At 47.3% G+C, this 18,914-nt stretch overlaps 2 protein-coding genes across 31 annotated transcripts in view; one reads left to right on the forward strand and one right to left on the reverse strand.

Moving 5' to 3' along the window:
* Positions 1-4,461: 4,461 nt before the first annotated feature.
* Positions 4,462-17,790, forward strand: LOC118091758 (5-beta-cholestane-3-alpha,7-alpha-diol 12-alpha-hydroxylase-like). The gene is made up of 2 exons (XM_060280983.1): positions 4,462-15,914; positions 17,391-17,790. The coding sequence occupies exon 1, from the start codon at positions 4,502-4,504 to the stop codon at positions 6,032-6,034; it is 1,533 nt and encodes a 510-aa protein (XP_060136966.1). The 5' UTR covers positions 4,462-4,501; the 3' UTR covers positions 6,035-15,914; positions 17,391-17,790.
* The window catches only part of OBSCN (obscurin, cytoskeletal calmodulin and titin-interacting RhoGEF), a 289,452-nt gene continuing 278,969 nt past the window's right edge, over positions 8,432-18,914 (reverse strand). For all 30 annotated transcript variants that reach the window (XM_060280972.1, XM_060280969.1, XM_060280957.1 and 27 more), the window contains 3 exons: positions 17,428-17,503; positions 13,471-13,620; positions 8,432-10,621 (listed from right to left, as the gene is read on the reverse strand). In XM_060280972.1, coding sequence (XP_060136955.1) covers positions 10,447-10,621; positions 13,471-13,620; positions 17,428-17,503 — 401 coding nt within the window. In that variant the 3' untranslated portion in view covers positions 8,432-10,446. The remainder of the gene's footprint in view (positions 10,622-13,470; positions 13,621-17,427; positions 17,504-18,914) is intronic.

Raw genomic sequence — 18,914 nt, forward strand, 5'->3', positions numbered from 1 at the left:
GGTTTTTAACATGGCTTTGTCGATTGGAAAAGCCACGGCACCTAGGAGATCATCTGAGAGCAGAATTAAGTCTTTATTGCCAAAGTCACTTCTGCAGCTTGGATGACCCATGCACACCAATCAGGCATCTAGGCAGCTATTCCCAGGTCTGCAACATGGGACCCCTCCCCCTCCACCAGTTTATTCACCTTCTCCCAATGGGCTGCATGCATGGAGCCAGAGGCTACACTATCAGGCAGAGGGCCTTCTCGGTAGTTTTGACCAGATGTCAAAACGAAAAATAACTACCAGACTTTTAGAGGACACCTGAAGGCAGCCCTGTTTAGGGAAGCTTTTAATCTTTAAGAAATTAGTGTATTTTAATATTTCTGTTGGAAGCCGCCCAGAGTGGCTGGGGAAACCCAGCCAGATGGGCGGGGTATAAATAATAAATTATTATTATTATTATTATTATTATTATTATTATTATTATTTTATTATCATCATGGAAGCTGCCCCTGCTCGTCCTGCTTCAGTTCTCTCCTAGTTCTCTTCCTCTAGTTCTGAATCTTCACCTGCCTCTGATTCTTGCCTCCTGGCTAGTACAGGTCCTCATAAACCACTGCTCATCTCTCCCAAGTCGGACTCCAGCCCCCCTCCCCCTGGTCCATACTCATCAGCATCCTGCCAGACCCTGGCACTCTAGAAGCTGGATGGTGGAGTTATCTCAGACAGTCGGGGAGGTTACTGATGACTGCCATTGTTGGGGAAGGATCTCTGGAGCCCTAAAAGACCCACTGTGGCCAACTGGCTAGGCACAGTAGTTGCTCAACTTGGGAGCATACCTGCCAAGTTCCTTTCTGAAAAATAAGGGACCGGACCGAAATTAGCATACCGGCAGTAGCGCGGTGGCCATTTTGGAACTGGGCGGAGCACGCTCAGAAGTGTCTTTTGATGCTGCTGTGCCCAGTTCCAAAATGGCTGTCGCACCAGAAGTCGCACTGCAGCCATTTTGGAACTGGGCAGAGCAGCATCAAAAGTCGCTTCTGAGCATGCTCCGCCCAGTTCCAAAATGGCTGCCGCGCCAGAATAAACCGGGGAAAAACAAAAAAAATCCGTTTTTTTGGCTGGGGACTGCTGGAAAAACGGGGGTTTCCCAGGGAAAACGGGAGACTTGGCAGCTATGCTTGGAAGTGATCTTGACTGCAGCTTTGGAGGATGTTTTGTGGGGTCAGGATACCCTCCAGCCCTAGGAGCCTTCATAGGGGAATTGTTTCCAGTGGAAGAACTGTGAGGGGGGGAGACTTTGTCTGTCATCATGGGGTGGGTGGTTTCACCTGTGCTGCCCACCCAAGAAACCAGAAGGAGGGAACTGCTGCCACAGTGTGTTGTTGGGAGTTTGTGTCTTTCTTTCTTCAAGCGGGTGGCAGGTCCTCGACTCACAAAAGCAAAGACGTGTACAATCAAGTTTGATTGGTTTAGGTGTGACTGCAAACTTACGTAATCTGAAATTGTTTTTCAACATTCCCCAAACAAAGCTGCTTCCCCAAACAATTGCTGAACATTCCTGTTGCAAGGAAATGTTTTTATCAGCTGGGCGTGTCAACGATAAAAAAAGTTGAGCTGACTTTATGAAGTCTTTTTTTTTAATAATAACTAGCTGGCGTTGCTGTGGTTCTTTCTTGTGATTCCCCCCACTCTGTCCGGACATTTCTTAGCTGGTGGTGGAGTCTGCTCACCATTAAATTTCGGCATAACCACTATTCACCGTGCTCCGTCCTATTTAACATCGCTTACGGCCGCATCTCACCGATATACCTTCATTAAAGCTAGGTTCAATGTTTTTCCAACAAACGTGCTGAGACATGGATTTACTCAGGGCCAAGTCTCGTCAATGTGTGCTTGTGAAATTAAAACATCTGAATCTCTACATCGTGTTATGTTTATCTGCCCTATGTACAGTTCGGCTCGTGCTAGTATACTAATCTCCATAATCCAGCCTATGGCTGACAAACCAGTTGACCTACAGCTTGCCTGGGTTCTTCAAGATGTGGGTCCTTATATTACTCTACAGGTTGCTAAATTCCTAACAGCCGTCCTCTCGTACAAGAGACGGAATGGAATGTTAGCTGATTATTTATAGTTATAAGAATTTTCTCTAATGACATCAGATATTGATTTTAGTGTAGTGCCTCAATTTTTAATCATAATCTTAAACTTTTCTTTTTGAATTGTTAATATTTGTCCTTGTGAGCTGTGAATTGTGTTATATTATTTGTGGCTTGTACGAGTCCGCTGTTTCATTTGATTTATTTTGTTGTGTTGTGTTTTATGATGGGCGTAAAATCGAATAAACATATTTTGGTTTGGTCCGGACATAAGACTTATCCTGCCCCCCCGGTTCATCCCTGTGACTGCCCCCACCCTGTCCCGACCCATGAGCTATCGAGCCCCCCCCCCCGCGGCACATCCATGTGACTGGCACCACCCTGTCCTGACTCATGAGCTATCGAGCCCCCTCCTACCCCCACCCCCCGTCTGAGCCCTCTGTTGTCTCCGGGGAGTGTGGGTCTTGCATCATTATTCCGCTCAGGGGGTCGCCTGGGGTTTGGGGGACTCCGCCTGCCCATGCAATGATTCCCTGCCCCTCTGCTCACCTGGACTGTCGTACACAGGAGGCACCCTCCATCCCCCATCCCCCACAGGGGCCCATCCTGCGCACCCACCCCGGGCGGTGTGGGCATATATTCCATCACTGGGGGAATATATTGAATGTGAATTTAAAGAACCCTTAACAAGCCACAGTGCCCAGAATTCTTTGAGGTGGGAAAGGTGCTTTGAATGTGGTTTAAAGGTATAGTGCTCATTGAAGCTCATGTGCCCCTATCCCCAACCCCCACACCAAACAGGTAACTATTAGTGCTTCAACCCTTCTGTTGCCACCTATTATATTTCCCTGATCTGAACTGAACCAGCGCACCAGCTGGTGGAATCGATGGCAGAAATTCCCCCTAGTACTTGGGTCAGCAACCTTTTTCAACCGTGGGCCGGTCCACCGTCCCTCAGAACATGCGGTGGGCCGGAAATATTATTTTTTTGGGGGGGGGGGGGGGAATGAACGAATTCCTATGCCCCACAAATAACCCAGAGATGCATTTTAAATAAAAGCACACATTCTACTCATGTAAAAACACCAGGCAGGCCCCACAAATAACCCAGAGATGCATTTTAAATAAAAGGATACATTCTGCTCATGTAAAAACACGCTTATTCCCGGACCGTCTGCAGGCCGGATTGAGAAGGCGATTGGGCCGCATCCGGTCCCCAACCCTTAGGTTGCCTACTTCTGCCCTAGTACTTTCCTCCTGGTATCATTCACTCACTCATTCATTCTTACATTTAGATGTCACCTTTCCACCCAGGAGCTCACTCTCTCCTCCATGTCACATTGTTGAATGGAGACTAGAACCTTGGTTTCCCAGATCCTAGACCCCACCATACCACATTTTTGTATGTTACTTTCGTGAATATATGCATTTTTATGCACGCTTTACCCCAGTATACACATTTTTCTACACATTAGTTGCCAGGAAACCTGCGCTGCAAAATTGGGGGAAAACCTGAGTTCCCAAGGACAGCTGTTTCTGTTTACATATAGCTTCAGGACCTCCAAATTAATTAACTTAGCTTCCCCCTCCCTTATTTGCAGCGCCACCAATCATGGGCGTACCCAGGATCAAAACTAGGGGGGGGGCAAGGGGAGGGGCCAAGGCACGGAAGGGGAGGGGCCACAAAGTGGGCGGGAACAGCGAACTCGCGCTCCGCCGGGCTGTGCCCCTCCCTAGCAGCAGGGCTGGTGGGCGGAGGCGGAGCCCAGCCCAGCGGAGCGCGAGTTCAGCGTTCCTGCCCGCCGCGCCGCGCTCTCTGGTTCCCCGCCGCGCTTGGCCTTGCCTGACGGCGCGCCGGGGAGCTGGAGGGAGGGTGCGGCGCGGTGCGGCGGGAATGGCGAACTCGCGCTCCGCCGGGCTGTGCTCCGCCTCTGCCCACCAGCCCTGCTTCTAGAGTAGGGCAGCTGCCCTAACTTGCCGCATGGTGGGTACGCCCTTGCCACCAATCACTTCTTACCTTATTTTTGATTCCATCCTGCAAAGTCACCCACATTTTCCCCTCCTCCCCCTTGCTGCTTCCCCTTTTGTTCCCAAGTCAGATCCATCTATTACAGAGTTACATCTGCATTTCTACTGATTAAAAATAAAGAAATATTTAAAAGCTGCGCACGCTCAATCTACATTCAAAAAAACATAAACCACAACTGGAATTAAAAAACACTCCCATCTGTTACAAGCTCTAGTTCAGATATTATTTTAGTGGAAATAAATTAACCTTAGCAAGGGTTAACCTTTGATTCATCTGCTTACTGGCTCCACCTAGATTCATGATAAGTGAAGCAACTTTTTACACCCACTTGTTTTTTCCCCCTGCAAGAGCTGGCTTGTGCTTTTGTATCACAGAGCTCCGAAAGATGGCTTTCTGGGCGATGGTCCTATGTGCCGTCCTGGCATGCATATTGGGGGGGCTCTATCTGGTGGGGGCGTTCCGCCAGAGGAGAGCCAAAGAGCCCCCTTTAGATAAAGGCCTCATCCCGTGGCTTGGACATGCATTGAGCTACCGAAAGGACGGTGTTGACTTCTTGCAAAGGATGCAGAAGAAGCATGGAGATATCTTCACGGTCCTGCTTGGAGGATATTATTTCACCTTTGTGATGGACCCACTCTCCTATGGAGCTATTGTGAAGGAAGCAAGAACCAGGCTGGATTTCAATGCCTTCGCCACACAACTTGTGGCCCAAGTGTTTGGTTTTAAACCTGAAATAAGCACTCATAAGATAATAGAGACAGCCAGCGTAAAGCACCTCAAGGGCAATGGGCTCGTGGTGATGACCCAGGCCATGATGGAAAGCCTGCATAGAGTAATGGGCCACAACCTGAGTTCGGCAGGAGGGCAGAAGTCCTGGAAACAGGACGGACTGTTCCACTTCAGCTACAACATGGTCTTTAGGGCTGGATATCTAGCCCTGTTTGGAAATGCAACCAGCAAAGGTGAAAAGAACAAAGGAGATGCCGAGAGGCAAGACTTAACTGGCTCTGAAGATGTGTTTGTAGAGTTTCGCAAATATGATAAACTCTTCCCAGGATTTGCTTCTTCCACGCTGTCTCATGGAGAGAGAAAAGAAGCTGAGTCTCTGAAGAGACTCTTCTGGAAAATCATGTCTGTGAAGGATGTCTATGAGAGGAGTAACATCAGTGGTTGGATAAGTGACCAGCAAGAGCAGCTGGCCGAGGCTGGCATGCCCGAATACATGCGGGATAGATTTCTGTTTCTGCTCCTGTGGGCAGCTCAAGGTAATACTGGCCCAGCTTCCTTCTGGCTTCTTGCCTACCTGATGAAAAACCCCAAGGCAATGGATGAGGTGAGGAAAGAAGTGGACAGAGTGGTGGGAGAATCTGGCCAGGAAGTGAGGGCAGGGGGCGCAGTGCTTAATGTCACCAAGGAGATGTTAGACAAGACCCCCATCTTGGACAGCGCTGTGGAAGAGACTTTGAGACTGGCAGCAGCCCCTATGCTGGTCAGGGCTGTGGTGGTGGACCTAGAACTCAAGATGAACGATGGAAGACAATATCTCCTGCGCAAAGGAGACAGAGTTGCCCTTTTCCCCTTTGTGGCAGCACATATGGACCCGGAAATCCACCCAGATCCCCATGTTTTCAAATATGACAGGTTCCTCAGCCTACACGGCAGGAAAAAGGAATTCTATAAGAATGGGGAAAAGGTGAAATATTTCACCATGCCATGGGGTGCAGGGACTTCCATGTGCCCTGGGCGATACTTTGCTACCAATGAGGTTAAGCTCTTTGCCTTCCTGATGCTGACATACTTTGATATGCAGCTGGTTAACACGGAGGAGGAAATCCCTCCTGTGATCAAGAACCGCTATGGGTTTGGTGTGATGCAGCCCACACACGATGTTCAGTTCAGGTATCGACTTCGCCACTGAAGGTAGGAGGCAGGGGCATCTTCAGGCCAAAGTAAGTTTAACAAGAGATCAAATGTATGTTTCTGGATGTGGGTAAAAGCTCATGGGAGAACGTAGCGCTTGCACAGAATGTTTGGTAGAAGCCATTATCGTTTAACAAGTCGTTTTATCCTACAGTTTTATTTCCCCATTGTTATGGAATTAAGTGCAGGCTGTGGGCCTCATAACTTTTTAAAGTGTGGTGGAATTGATAGCATGCAAGCTAATAGTCTGTGCTAGCATTTATCTATCTAAGGCACCAATCTCCTTTCAAAGCAGTGGAGTTAAGGGTTAGCAGAACAGCACTATCAAGTGGCGGTGGGTTGCTCGATCGTTCTCACACTAAGATACTTTCATCTGCAACTTCTTCTTCTGGTTAAGACTTTTAATCCTTAGGAGGAAAGATGAGGACCCCAGTTAGAATCTCATGTCAGCTATGCACTCACTGGGTGCCCTTTGGCAAGCCAGGTGTATCTCATTGTCTTTGGGCTTGTACACAATTCCATTTGTCCCATGCCTAGAAAGCATGGGTCTGAATTGTTTCCCCATTGTCCCACTTAATTCCCAGGGAAAACACACTCCTTGGCTTTGAATCAGAAAGAAAACGTCAATCTGCAGAAAACCCAATTGCCGTTTGTTGCAATTGAGCACTAAAGAGTGGCTTTCCCCAGAGAAAGCAGCAGGACAAGACAAAGTGTGAATAAGCCCTCTGTCTCTATCCCCAATCTGAAGTGAGGTGTGTGTGTGTGTGTGTGTGTGTGTGTGTGTGTGTGTGTGTGTGTAGAACCAGGTACTCTGTTCCCCCCTTGCTTTGTGCACCCTGAACCCACATTTGCACTTGCCAGCAACATGGAATGTCCTAACTTTAGAATTCAAAAGCTTCACCCGGACACTTTTTCTTACCCAGCATACAACACACATCCTGCCTAGTAGGTCCTAAACTGTTCTTCTTCTAATTCCCATCTAATGGTACTATGCAATGTCAGCCTTTTCCCTCAGAAAGGCTTGGACTGAATTGAATTGCCATTTGTTCCAGTTCAGCAGTAAAGAGCAGGTTTTTGTGGGGAAAGCAGTGGGGGGGGGGAGAAGAGAGAGAAGCACTCAGGCACAGTGCTTTAGAGTGCAGAACTGAGCCTAGAAACGCGGCACAAAAGGAAATCTAGATGAGCCCTAAGATAGGAATATAGAGGGGATTGCTTTCATCCCAAGCAGCTCATTTCCCAGTAGCTTCACTCTGCAGTTGATGTCAGCAAGCAGAATGGGCCTACACCAAATAAGGACACAAGCTGTTCTGTACACTAGCTACCTTTCATAACATGTACAGTACTGGACTTTGCCTCATTATTTGCAAGGTGCAAGAGTTCAAGGTATACGTCAACATTCGTCTTTGCACCTGCAATCAACTTTATCTCTTTTATTTATTGTAGCGCAAGACAATGTCCCCTGGGCCAAGCTGTGACTCTAGGTCCAGTATCATGAAAGTCACATATCTATTGATGACATGAGTACTCTTAGATATAAAGGCTTAAGCGTAATTAAGAATGCATGCTTTTAACTGCTTTTATTTCCCCCACATCATCTGCTCTCAACTTATATGGAAAATACCCCCTCTGTGCTGCTCCTATGTTTTGTAATTTTGATTATTATTATTTTGTTTGTCTGTACCTTTGTTTCTACACGAATGTAAAACCTTTAAAATTGAAAAGGAATACTTACGAGAAATGAATGGAATATGAGGAAACAATAAAGATCAAGATAAAGCAACTGTGTTGGGCAGGTTGATTAGACATGTAATAAAAGGAGCCGTATCATGCAGAGTGATTTGCTAACTGGCTGTTTCAACTGTGTGCATTAATTTTCATCCTAAGAAACCATTTCAATCTGTCATAACATAGTCAGCACCAACAACTCTGGCATAAAATCTTTATTAAAATAATTTATTTAACAAAACAGCTCAATATTCATAAATATCTTTAGTTGTGCTCAAAATACATGCAAGTAGGAAAAAAGGTAAGTCACTTCATTCACATCATATACATAAGAAAAGACGCTGTTAGTCTGGATGCTGCTAGTAGAGTAAAAATACAAACCCTACATTAAGATACCTTCCTCCTCAAATGATGTTTACCTCCACTGATCAACTAAAACTTCAAACTGATTAAAACCACGACAACTTCAGAAAAGGAGCCAGCTCGTAAGCCAAGACCTTTCCTCCCTGTGAACTTTTAGCTCAGCTTGCCTTGCATGTAGGCTATTTTACAGAAGAAAACTTCTGACAGCAGAAATAGTTTTCTTCAAGTTTTCTCAACATCCAGACTTTCTGCACTAACACTTGTTGGCTTGATTAAAGCTCCTCTAAAGACATCAAGGCAAAGTGGCTTGAAGAAAAGGAAATGGGATAAACTATACCTTAGTTCTTAGTTTGTTATCTCAAGGCCTAGTTCCTTCACCCAAGTCCATGGATTTCTGCTAGTACTTAACCAGAATCAGTCTGGTTCACAACCAGTCACATTTTTTACAGCCTTGGTAAAGGTAAAGGACCCCTGGACGGTTCGGTTTGGCCTCTTGAATGTGTGTGCGTGGAATCAAAAGGTCAGAAATAATTCAGCTGCTTTGTTCAGAGAATAGTCTGACATATTCTTCTGGCATATTCAAAAAAAATTCAACAATATAAGGGATATAGATTGCCAATCAAACTGGCTGAAAACAACAGGTTTCCAAGGCGGTGCATAAATTTGGTTGTTCCAGAAGAAATACCACATCAAGTCCAGCTAGCACAGCAAAAGAGGGAATATACTGATGGCAACTGAGATCACAATGGTGCCAAACAAGGAATAATTTAGCCAGATAACAGAAACTTGTGTCTTTGCTTGGAAGTCATCCTGGATTGCAAGGCCAGCCCACTACATGTGCTACAGTAAAAGACCTCAAATACACTCGCAGATAAGACTATGAAATATTCTCATATATGGACAAAACTCTTTGCATGCGAAAATGATGCACTTAAGTGGCATTTTTGACTCTCTAGCTGCTTATAATTAATGGGATCATCAAGCAATGATTCATAGCCGATAGGGTGCTAGAAGTACTTTTGTGGGCACCCCTAGAGAAGTACAAGGTAATCTGCATTAACATATCTTATTATATTGTACCCACAGCAAGTTAACTCCTGTGTTTTTTTCAGTAATAGGTTCCATTATTCCTGCAGGCTCGCCCACATTTCTCTCACATATCTGGTCACGATCACCATGTTTGTTCTGCTAGGGACTAGCTACACCCTTACCAAGTCTGAAGTTAACCACAGAGAACAAGCGAATGGTTCCTTTGCTGCAGAGCTTTCCAAACTGTGTGTTGCAACATGTTGTGTCAGCTGCGGTGTAGAGGTGTGTCACATGAAGACTTCCAACACTCCTCCCTAGGGCTGGAAAGGGGTTAGTTTAACCTCCAGCTTGCTATTAAAACTGTGTCGCGATATGATGCATGTCGAAAAAGTGTGTCACCAATATGAACTGTTTGGAAAGCTCTGCTTTACTGAAACAGTGTTTCTCTGAAATATAGCACAGGTAGCTTGTAACAGAGAGCTAGTATACAAAGTACTATAAAGGCCATAAAGACGGACAACCCAATCAGCTGAAAGCAACAGGTTTTGAATGAAGTTTGAAGCAGCACAGTATCAAGCCAGGCTTCCACAGCACAATGGGAGGGGGATTTGATTACAGCTTAGATTATAATAATATTCAATAAGAAATCCATTTCCTGAACTGTCAAAACAAGTTTCTTAGCTAGACAGTCATTCTGGCCAACATTACTCCAAGCCCCAAAGGAGGTTCTTGGTTGCATCGAAGGATCACAGCTTGCTCGTATTTTACAGACTCCTGTTGACAAATGAATGGTATGTTTTACGACATTCTCTCTCTTTTTTAGCTGTTGAGCACCAGTGTTCAATTTAGCTCAGAGAGTTTATAAAATTGTGGAACCCATGAGTTACCTTGGAAAGCCTCCAAAACTGACAAGTACACAATCACCAAAGAAAGAGATTCCAGAAGTTTTTTTTTCCAGATTCCCATAATGTTTCATCTAAACCATTATTACTGCCTCCCACCTTAAGTACACCACAATTGTTCCACTCCATAATGACATCTTCAGATAAACAATAGTGTAGGATAAATGAGAGATGTGCATGACCTGCAACTTGGTATCCATCCATGAAAATACGGGTTGTGATTACTGTGGATACATAAATACGCAGATGAGCAGCAATCTTTTGACTCACACCTAATTGTGACCATCCCCTTTCAGTCCAGAAGCCAGAAATTATAATAACACATTCCTAGGTGTGAGTAGGATCATGTGGAAATGGAAGTCTGAAAGCGATTCTCTCCGAATGTGCTTCACTACACGGTCATCAGGCCATACTTGGAACAGAGTAGAGCCCTTTTTCTTTCCCGCTCAGCTAGAAAGTTCCTCAGTTTAGTGGTGGAGAAATTAACTGTTGCTTGTTGCCTCTCATCCAAGCCTGTTTCCTGCAGCCATGGAGACTGAAGGCATTCAGATGCTGTTGGCCGCCTCCTAGTAGAGAAAAAGAATGACAGGTCCTAGAATCAGTTGTTTTGCTAATCTCCAAGTGAAGGGAACTAATTCTGCTCACAGTCATGGGATAGACCAGGCATCCCCAGACTGCGGCCCTCCAGATGTTTTGGACTACAATTCCCATCATCCCTGACCACTGGTCCTGTTAGCTAGGGATCATGGGAGTTGTAGGCCAAAACATCTGGAGGGCCGCAGTCTGGGGGTGCCTGGGATAGACTCTATACTTTACCCCTGCTGAGTATTATAGTGATTATTCCACCATGCTTGGGGAGCGGCCTCAGCTCAGCAGAAGAACACAATCGGAAGCCGGGGGGGGGGGAGAGAAATAAACTCTCTTACTTCTCCGTTTAAAAGGATTTCAGGTAGATCTTGGGGGGGACTCTTGCCTGAAGCATTAGAGAACTACTGCCAGTTGCGTGGGATGGACAGAAGGATGTTGTGATGTATTGGAAGTGTGCTTGCCTGTGAGTGCACTGCACCCAACTAGTGATGTGTTACAGACAAGTGACGTCTGCTCTTACTACCTGCAGAATTCAGCAGAGCCAAGTAGCCGGAGAACATGCCAGTGCCTACCACCATTATTTTGGGATGCTAGGTTTTTGCTTGCCCCAAATAGGGGATGAATGAGTGGTCCATTGTAGCCTAGTCTCACCATACTCCATAGAATCATAGAGTTGGAAGAGACCACAAGGGCCATCCAGTCCAACCTCCTGCCAAGCAGGAAACACCATCAAAGCATTCTTGACAGATGGCTATCAAGCCTCTGCTTAAAGACCTCCAAAGAAGGAGACTCCACCACACTCCTTGGCAGCAAGTTCCACTGTCGAACAGCTCTTACTGTCAGGAAGTTCTTCCTAATGTTTAGGTGGAATCTTCTTTCTTGTAGTTTGAATCCATTGCTCCATGTCAGCTTCTCTGGAGCAGCAGAAAACAACCTTTCTTCCTCTTCTATATGACATCCTTTTATATATTTGAACATGGCTATCATATCACCCTTTAACCTTCTCTTCTCCAGGCTAAACATGCCCAGCTCCCTAAGCCGTTCCTCATAAGGCATCGTTTCCAGGCCTTTGACCATTTTGGTTGCCCTCCTCTGGACACGTTCCAGCTTGTCAGTATCCTTCTTGAACTGCGGTGCCCAGAACTGGACACAGTACTCCAGGTGAGGTCTGACCAGAGCAGAATACAGTGGTACTATTACTTCCCTAGATCTAGATGCTATACTCCTATTGATGCAGGCCAGAATTGCACTGGCTTTTTAAGCTGCTGCATCACACTGTTGACTCATGTCAAGTTTGTGGTCTACCAAGACTCCTAGATCCTTTTCACATGTACTGCTCTCAAGCCAGGTGTCACCCATCCTGTATTTGTGCCTTTCATTTTTTTTTTGTTGCCCAGGTGGGATTGTGTTTGCAGAGGGGAGGGAAATGGGGCATACTGGCAAATACCAGCAGAAAGGAGAGGGTGGAAGATCTAAAAGGTTTCCCTGCCTTCTCCATCTCTTCCTTTTCCACAGTGCTGAGGTGGCACCCAGTCCGGGTGATATTGGGTGGTTGATATTGGCTGGCATTGACTAGGAATTTTTGTCTTCTCCTGTGATTGGCTGGCAGAAGGGGATTTTCTTTGCCTGCTCTATACTGCATGACAACCTTAGAGCAATGAGTGGTGGGCACTGAATAATGAGGTTTATTGCTTTTATCGACTTTTGGTCACTTAGCAGGTGTTGCGCAGGAAAGAGGGGGGCACAAATGGTGAGAACGCAGAGGCATTTTTCTGTTGAACTGTGATTCTAGAGACGAACACAGGGCTCGTTAACTCATGGGGCTTTTGAAGTTAACCATCCCTTTGAGTTATGTGGCTTGAAGGGGGCATGAATCAGGAACACCTCCCTCCTCGCCTTAAGGGTGTGGCGGGGGTGGGAAGTTGCTGGGAATAAGGCTAGCTTGACTTCCCGCAGGGTAGACTCACATACTGTCTAACTTCCATTACACAGGTTGAAAGTTTTATAAATTACTAAGAGGCTCCTCACACACACACACTAAGAATTGATGCTTTTGAATTATGGTGCTGGAGGAGACTCTTGAGAGTCCCATGGACTGCAGGAAGATCAAACCTATCCATTCTGAAGGAAATCAGCCCTGTGTGCTCACTGGAAGGACAGATCCTGAATCTGAGGCTCCAATACTTTGGCCACCTCATGAGAAGAGAAGACTCCCTGGAAAAGACCCTGATGTTGGGAAAGATAGAGGGCACTTAGGAGAAGGGGACGACAGAGGACAAGATGGTTAGACAGTGTTCTCGAAGCTACGAACATGAGTTTGTCCAAACTGCGGGAGGCAGTGGAAGACAGGAGTGCCTGGCGTGCTCTGGTCCATGGGGTCACGAAGAGTCGGATACGACTAAACGACTAAACAACAACAACAAGAGGCTCCTGTGGCACAACACATCAGTGTTTCAGGCTGTTAACCAGGTTGGTGGTTCGAGCTCCCCCAGGGATGGCCGTGGGCAGAATTTTTGCATTGCAGGGAGTTGGACTAGATGGACATTGGACTAGATCCAATGTTCTCAAGTGCTTAAGCTATTGAGTAATAAACTAGACCTAGTTTACCCCATAACCTGTGTCTTGCCTCTTTATTACTGATGTACTAGCACAACTGCTTTGGGGGGGTTCATTAGTTAAACTGGGATCACTTGAACAAGGCTCTCTTTTTGTGTGAGATACAGTACAGTGAAGGGACACACACACACACACACACACACACACACACTCTATAATAATTAACTAATTCTTGAGAAAGGCTGCCTTAGATAAAGAGGGACCTTCGCACCATGGATTAGAGGACAGTGTGCTTTGTAGGAAGGAAACGGCTCCTCCTGAAAGGCCCGCATAGCATTTGTGGAACTTGATTTTCTCTCTCTTCACAAGCCTCCCAAAGTCACAGGCAGCCTCAGAGCCGATCGGGTATTCAGCACTCAGCCTGAGGACAGAGGAGAAGAGTATTAGAAATGGTTCTTTTTGACCTTGACCACCAACTCGGGCAGAAGCAAAGCAGCACAGAAAAAAACCTCACAGTCTCCCACACTGATCCAGGGAAGCGCACAGACACTGCTTTAAATCTCTTTCATCAATGCTTTATTAACTAGACCTGTGCTCAGTCCAGATCACCTCTGCCATCGTCAAGCAAGCTCTTCTGGGAGGGATCTCCTCCTTGGTCCAATTCCATGCAGGGTGCATGGAAAAGTGGAAGCACCCACCGGTCCACTCACCACTTAGTCTTTAAGGGCTTCTCCAAGGCTTCCCATTCCTCCTCCTCCTCCTCTATTGGCTCTCTCCCACCACCACCACTAGGAAGTGGTCACTCTGCCTGGGCTTAGATCATAGCCATCCCAGACCCCTTGACTAGCCTGCCTCGTATTCTAAGGAGTGGCATCATTCTCTCTCTTCCTCTATCCTGTCTCTTTCCCTCTCTTCCCTTCTGTCTCAAAGCAGCCTTATATCTCCCTTCATGCCCTTTCTCTGCTCCCCCTTCAGCTTCCCATCCAGCTCTTGCCTCCTTCTGACCCTCCAACACAGGCATCCCCCAACTGCAGCCCTCCAGATGTTTTGGTCTACAACTCCCATGATCCCTAGCTAACAGGACCAGTGGTCAGGGAAGATGGGAATTGTAGTCCAAAACATCTGGAGGGCTGAAGTTTGGGGATGCCTGCAGTCCAACACTTGCCTTATGGGCTCTTTTCACCTCTCCCTCCTCTATCCCACTGCCCCTTTGTCTCCTGTCACACACTGGGGTCCTTTCACTTACTCCTGTCCCCCCTTCTACCCATTTCTGTTCTTCATCTCTCCATTTCTCTCTTCTTTGGCTGGCTCCTGACTGCCTGGCAGCTGCCCACCATGCAGCTTGCTTGTGCCTCCACCCTAGCTGATTTTTTTTTTGGTTGTTTGCTGATCTTCAGTTTAGCCCACAAACCTTCAATTGCCTACAGCCACTTCTACGGCAGGTGAGGAAAGCAGCCACCACCCCAAGCTCTGTTATCATGTTAAGCACTTTTCAATCTTTATTCATCTCCACCCAACTTTTGACAAGCATCTGACTGCGTGTCGATGACCCGTCACCCGTGTGGAGTAAATAAGACACAAGGACACGTGATTTTAGGTTAATGGGGGAAAACCAGCAAGGTCTTCAGTCTTGATCCGATGCAGGCAGGAAGCAAAAGAGAAATATCCCTGCCGCCGCAGCCGCTTAAACGGAGCCAGACTCCACCCCCCAGCAAGCCCTATTGGCCGGCTGAGGAGTATGATGCAGTGGCGAGGAGGGGCTAATGCAGGGGGCCGAACATGCAGATGCAGGAAACGGGCCCCGCCCGCAAACCCTCCCCTCTGGAAGGGAGGAGAGGTCGTCTCATTCCCATTTCACAGAAGAGGCTCTCCAGTCTGCACAGGGAGCTATGAAGAGCAAGGTTTCTGGGGCACCAGGAGAGCTTATGGCTAATTGGGTTTAGATAAGCACCTCTGCCCCACCTCGGGGATTGTCAGGGACTGGCAGGAGACACTGAGGAGTGGTGACTGGATTCTGATGATTGGGCACAGAGAGAAGGGGGTTCGAGATGGACTTGGAAGAAGGGATACATGAGCTGGGGGAAGCTGTAGCAGCCAGGAGATGAGAGTCAGAGGCAGGAGAAGCTGCAGGACTGGAGAGTGAAGAACAGCTGCAGGAGGAGGGGGAGATAGGTTAAGCTGGTGTAGAGTCCATGGCTTCCACACCTGCTCTTCCTGCCCCCACCTCTCCTGCTCCACTGTCTCCCAGGACCAGAAGAGGACTGAAGCAGGAGCTTACACACAGGCAAATTCTTCGCTTGCTTGCATGCAGCTTGGGTGGGGGAGATACATAAGACAAGAGGGAGGGGGGCTCTCAGTTGCAGCAACTGCCTCTTCAGGTGCACATCTAGGAGTCGCTGAGAGACGTAGGAGTTGTTGGGATTCTGGTGAACACAGAGTTAAAGCACACTGGAGGTGTTCTGATTCTCTGGGTGTCTGCCCACAAGTGATACAGTAGTACCTCTACTTACAAATAACTCTACTTATGAATTTTTCTACTTACAAATGGAGCTCCGTCCGCCATCTTGGATGCAGTTTAGATAGGATTTTTTCTACTTATGAATTTTTAGATAGGGTTGCTTCGACTTACAATTTTTTTCTCCCAATGCATTCCTATGGGATTCGACTTACAAATTTTTTCAACTTACAGATGTGTGTTTGGAACGCATTAAATTCGTAAGTAGAGGCACCACTACATGCAATGTCCTTTGTTTGAGAGTTCAGTTTTGGTTTTGAGTTCTGAGAGTCTGAGTTTCTGCCGGAGAGGAGTGCGTAGGAGAGAGTGCTAGAGATAAGAACTGCAAACATGCAGCTAGATTCTGTTAGATTTGCTGTTTCTTTTATGCTTCTGTAATAAAGATGAGTTAGACTAGAAGCAACGGAGTCGGGTCTGTTTTATTGAAGACACAGACTGCCATCGTTCCAGCTGCGCTGAAACTCTGCTGGGTCCGAACAAGAAGAAGCTTTGCAGAGCAAGCTGGGGAGCGTGCTGGGCAGCCATTGAAGATTGGCTGCGTGGGTCTAACCCAGGTGGCGCTGTGGTTAAACCACTGAGCCTAGGGCTTGCTGATCAGAAGGTCGGCGGTTCGAATCCCTGTGACGGGGTGAGCTCCCGTTGCTTGGTCCCAGCTCCTGCCAACCTAGCAGTTCGAAAGCACGTCAAAATGCAAGTAGATAAATAGGAACCGCTACAGCGGGAAGGTAAACAGCGTTTCCATGTGCTGCTCTGGTTTGCCAGAAGCGGCTTTGTCATGCTGGCCACATGACCTGGAAGCTATACGCCGGCTCCCTCGGCCAATAATGCGAGATGAGCGCGCAACCCCAGAGTCGGTCACGACTGGACCTAATGGTCAGGGGTCCCTTTACCTTTACCTAATGAACTTTACAATACTACATTTATCACAACAGGACTTATAGACATGCCTTCTCTAATTTGCAAGTGTACTTTTGACAATAAAGAGTTAATTCCTCACTCTGGACATTCCATACCTGACAGCACCATGACAGGTATCAAAAAGTTGCTTGTCTGCAAAACCCTTCTTGTTCCAAGCCCTTAACAGTGGCTGGGAGGAAATTCCGGATCATATCTGATTTCAGCCTGGGCTGGCTATGCGAGCACCTTGGGAACTGGCGGGTCTTGGGCTGGCCCATCCCTGTCTTCAGAATGCCCCACTTTGGGGCTTTGCCCATGGGGATGCTGCAGGCATATGCCCACATGGGGATACTTTCGCCCACACAATTCTGTAGATGGAGGGGCGAGGTCTGCACTGGCAGAGTGACACAAACATCACTCTGCTAGCAGGAGTCGAAGGACGCTTCCACTCCGTGCAAACGGGCCCAGCCCGGCTCCATTTGTGTGAGTGATTTGGATCGCAGCCTTAGAAATCTTAACGGTACATGAGTCTGGGATCAGTTAAGAGGTGGCCCACCTGACTCAAGTGGACAGTAGAGGAGCAGTGGAAGCAGGAGGGGCAAATAGAGACAAATAATGTTTATGCATTTCTTAGCCATCAGAGGTCAAGGAGCAGTATTACACGCTGGCTATTATTGTGTGAAGTAACAGAATCCTGGTGAATTTCTGCTCCAAGCCTCCTTTGCATGTTTTCTTCAGATCTGCTGATTTTTAGTTACCATTATCTCTTTCCCAAACAGCCACACACCCAAGAAAATGAAACTTGGAAAGACTTACATGATGAAAGCTGTCACTCCAACAGCCCAGATGTCTGTCTGTGGAACAGCTCCTTTATCTGCCAGAAGTTCTGAAGCTAAGAAGACACGTTTGTATTAGGGAAGCTTCCTCAGACATGCAAACGTTGGCACTTACCATGATAAGCTCCTCCCCTGTAGGGAGGAAGGGGATCCTGTGTGGGCTGTTGCCACCCACCTCTCCACTGGCAGGAAGTCTAACTTTTGAGAGGGGACAGGGTGACCCCCTCACTAGTTCAATTTGTACGTAAGCTAGTAAACCAATAGCCAAAAAAAAAAAAAAAAAAAACAACTTATCAGAAAAAAGGAAGGAAGAGAGCACAAGCTGTTAAGGGAAAATAACTCAGTGGTCCCACAGTGGGAACATAACATTCTGTGTCAGCCACTCCCTGGGGCTCAGTCCCCAGAAGCTTTACCTGGCATGGGCTGAAGAGTAAGAGAAGAGGAGAGGGAAAACATGAAGAGGAGAGGGAAAGGGAGACAGGAGATCCCTGAACATTGTTGGTGTGAGTGTTTTATGCTCCCAGGGAATGCTCAACTGTCTGCGTCTGATGGCCTCCACTGCACTGGGAGGGCCTGGCATCGTTCCTCCCTATAGAGAAGGAACTTATCACGGTAAGTTCCAACATTCGCTTCTCCTGTGGTGGAGGAAGGGAATCCTGTGTAGGATGTGTCTCTGTGGGCTCTTGCCTCAGTGGTGTTCACCACCTGCCGAAGCACTCGGCTTCCAAAGGAGACCTTGGCTGAGGCGTGTCTAGCTTGCAATGCCTCCCAAAGCTGGAAGGCGAGGACCAGGTGGTTGCCCTGCATATGCCACCCAGAAGGGATTGGGTCCCAAACAGTGCTTCTGGTGGAATGGACTCTGCTTCCCAAAGAGGCCCCCTCTCATAGCATCTGGTAATGCCAGCTTTTATCCAGCGTGCTAATGACACTGGGGAGGCCTTGTGCCCCCTGGATCTGGGCAGCAAGGAGACAATCATGGAGACAATTCCTCTGTGCAGCTTAGATCCTGACGGCCAGCCACATATCTAGAGAGTGCCAACTCCCTATCCAACTTGGGTTTTGGGCAGAAGGAAGGGAGGACTTGAGCCCTGTGGAAGATGGAATTAACCTTTGGGATGGAGATAGGGTTTAATTGAAGTGTGACAGAATCCTTCTGAATGATACCTATCTCGTTGCGGATAGAAAGGGCTGTAATCTCTAATACCTGCTGGACTGAGGAGATAGCCACCAAAAAGCCTTCCAGCTAATGAATGTCAGGGAGGCCATCCTCAGGGGCTCAAAGAGCATAGAATCATAGAATCGTAGAGTTGGAAGAGACCACAAGGGCCACCCAGTCCAACCCCCTGCCAAGCAGGAAACACCATCAAAGCATTCTTGACATATGCCTGTCAAGCCTCTGCTTAAAGACCTCCAAAGAAGGAGACTCCACCACACTCCTTGGTAGCAAATTCCACTGCCGAACAGCTC

This window comes from Zootoca vivipara, chromosome 12 (genome assembly GCF_963506605.1).
Source record: "Zootoca vivipara chromosome 12, rZooViv1.1, whole genome shotgun sequence".
Classification (NCBI taxonomy): domain Eukaryota; kingdom Metazoa; phylum Chordata; class Lepidosauria; order Squamata; family Lacertidae; genus Zootoca; species Zootoca vivipara.

What these genes read in the sequence shown, in the direction of transcription:
- LOC118091758 (XM_060280983.1), top strand. Translation starts at nt 4,502, where the DNA reads ATGGCTTTCTGGGCGATGGTCCTATGTGCCGTCCTGGCATGCATATTG.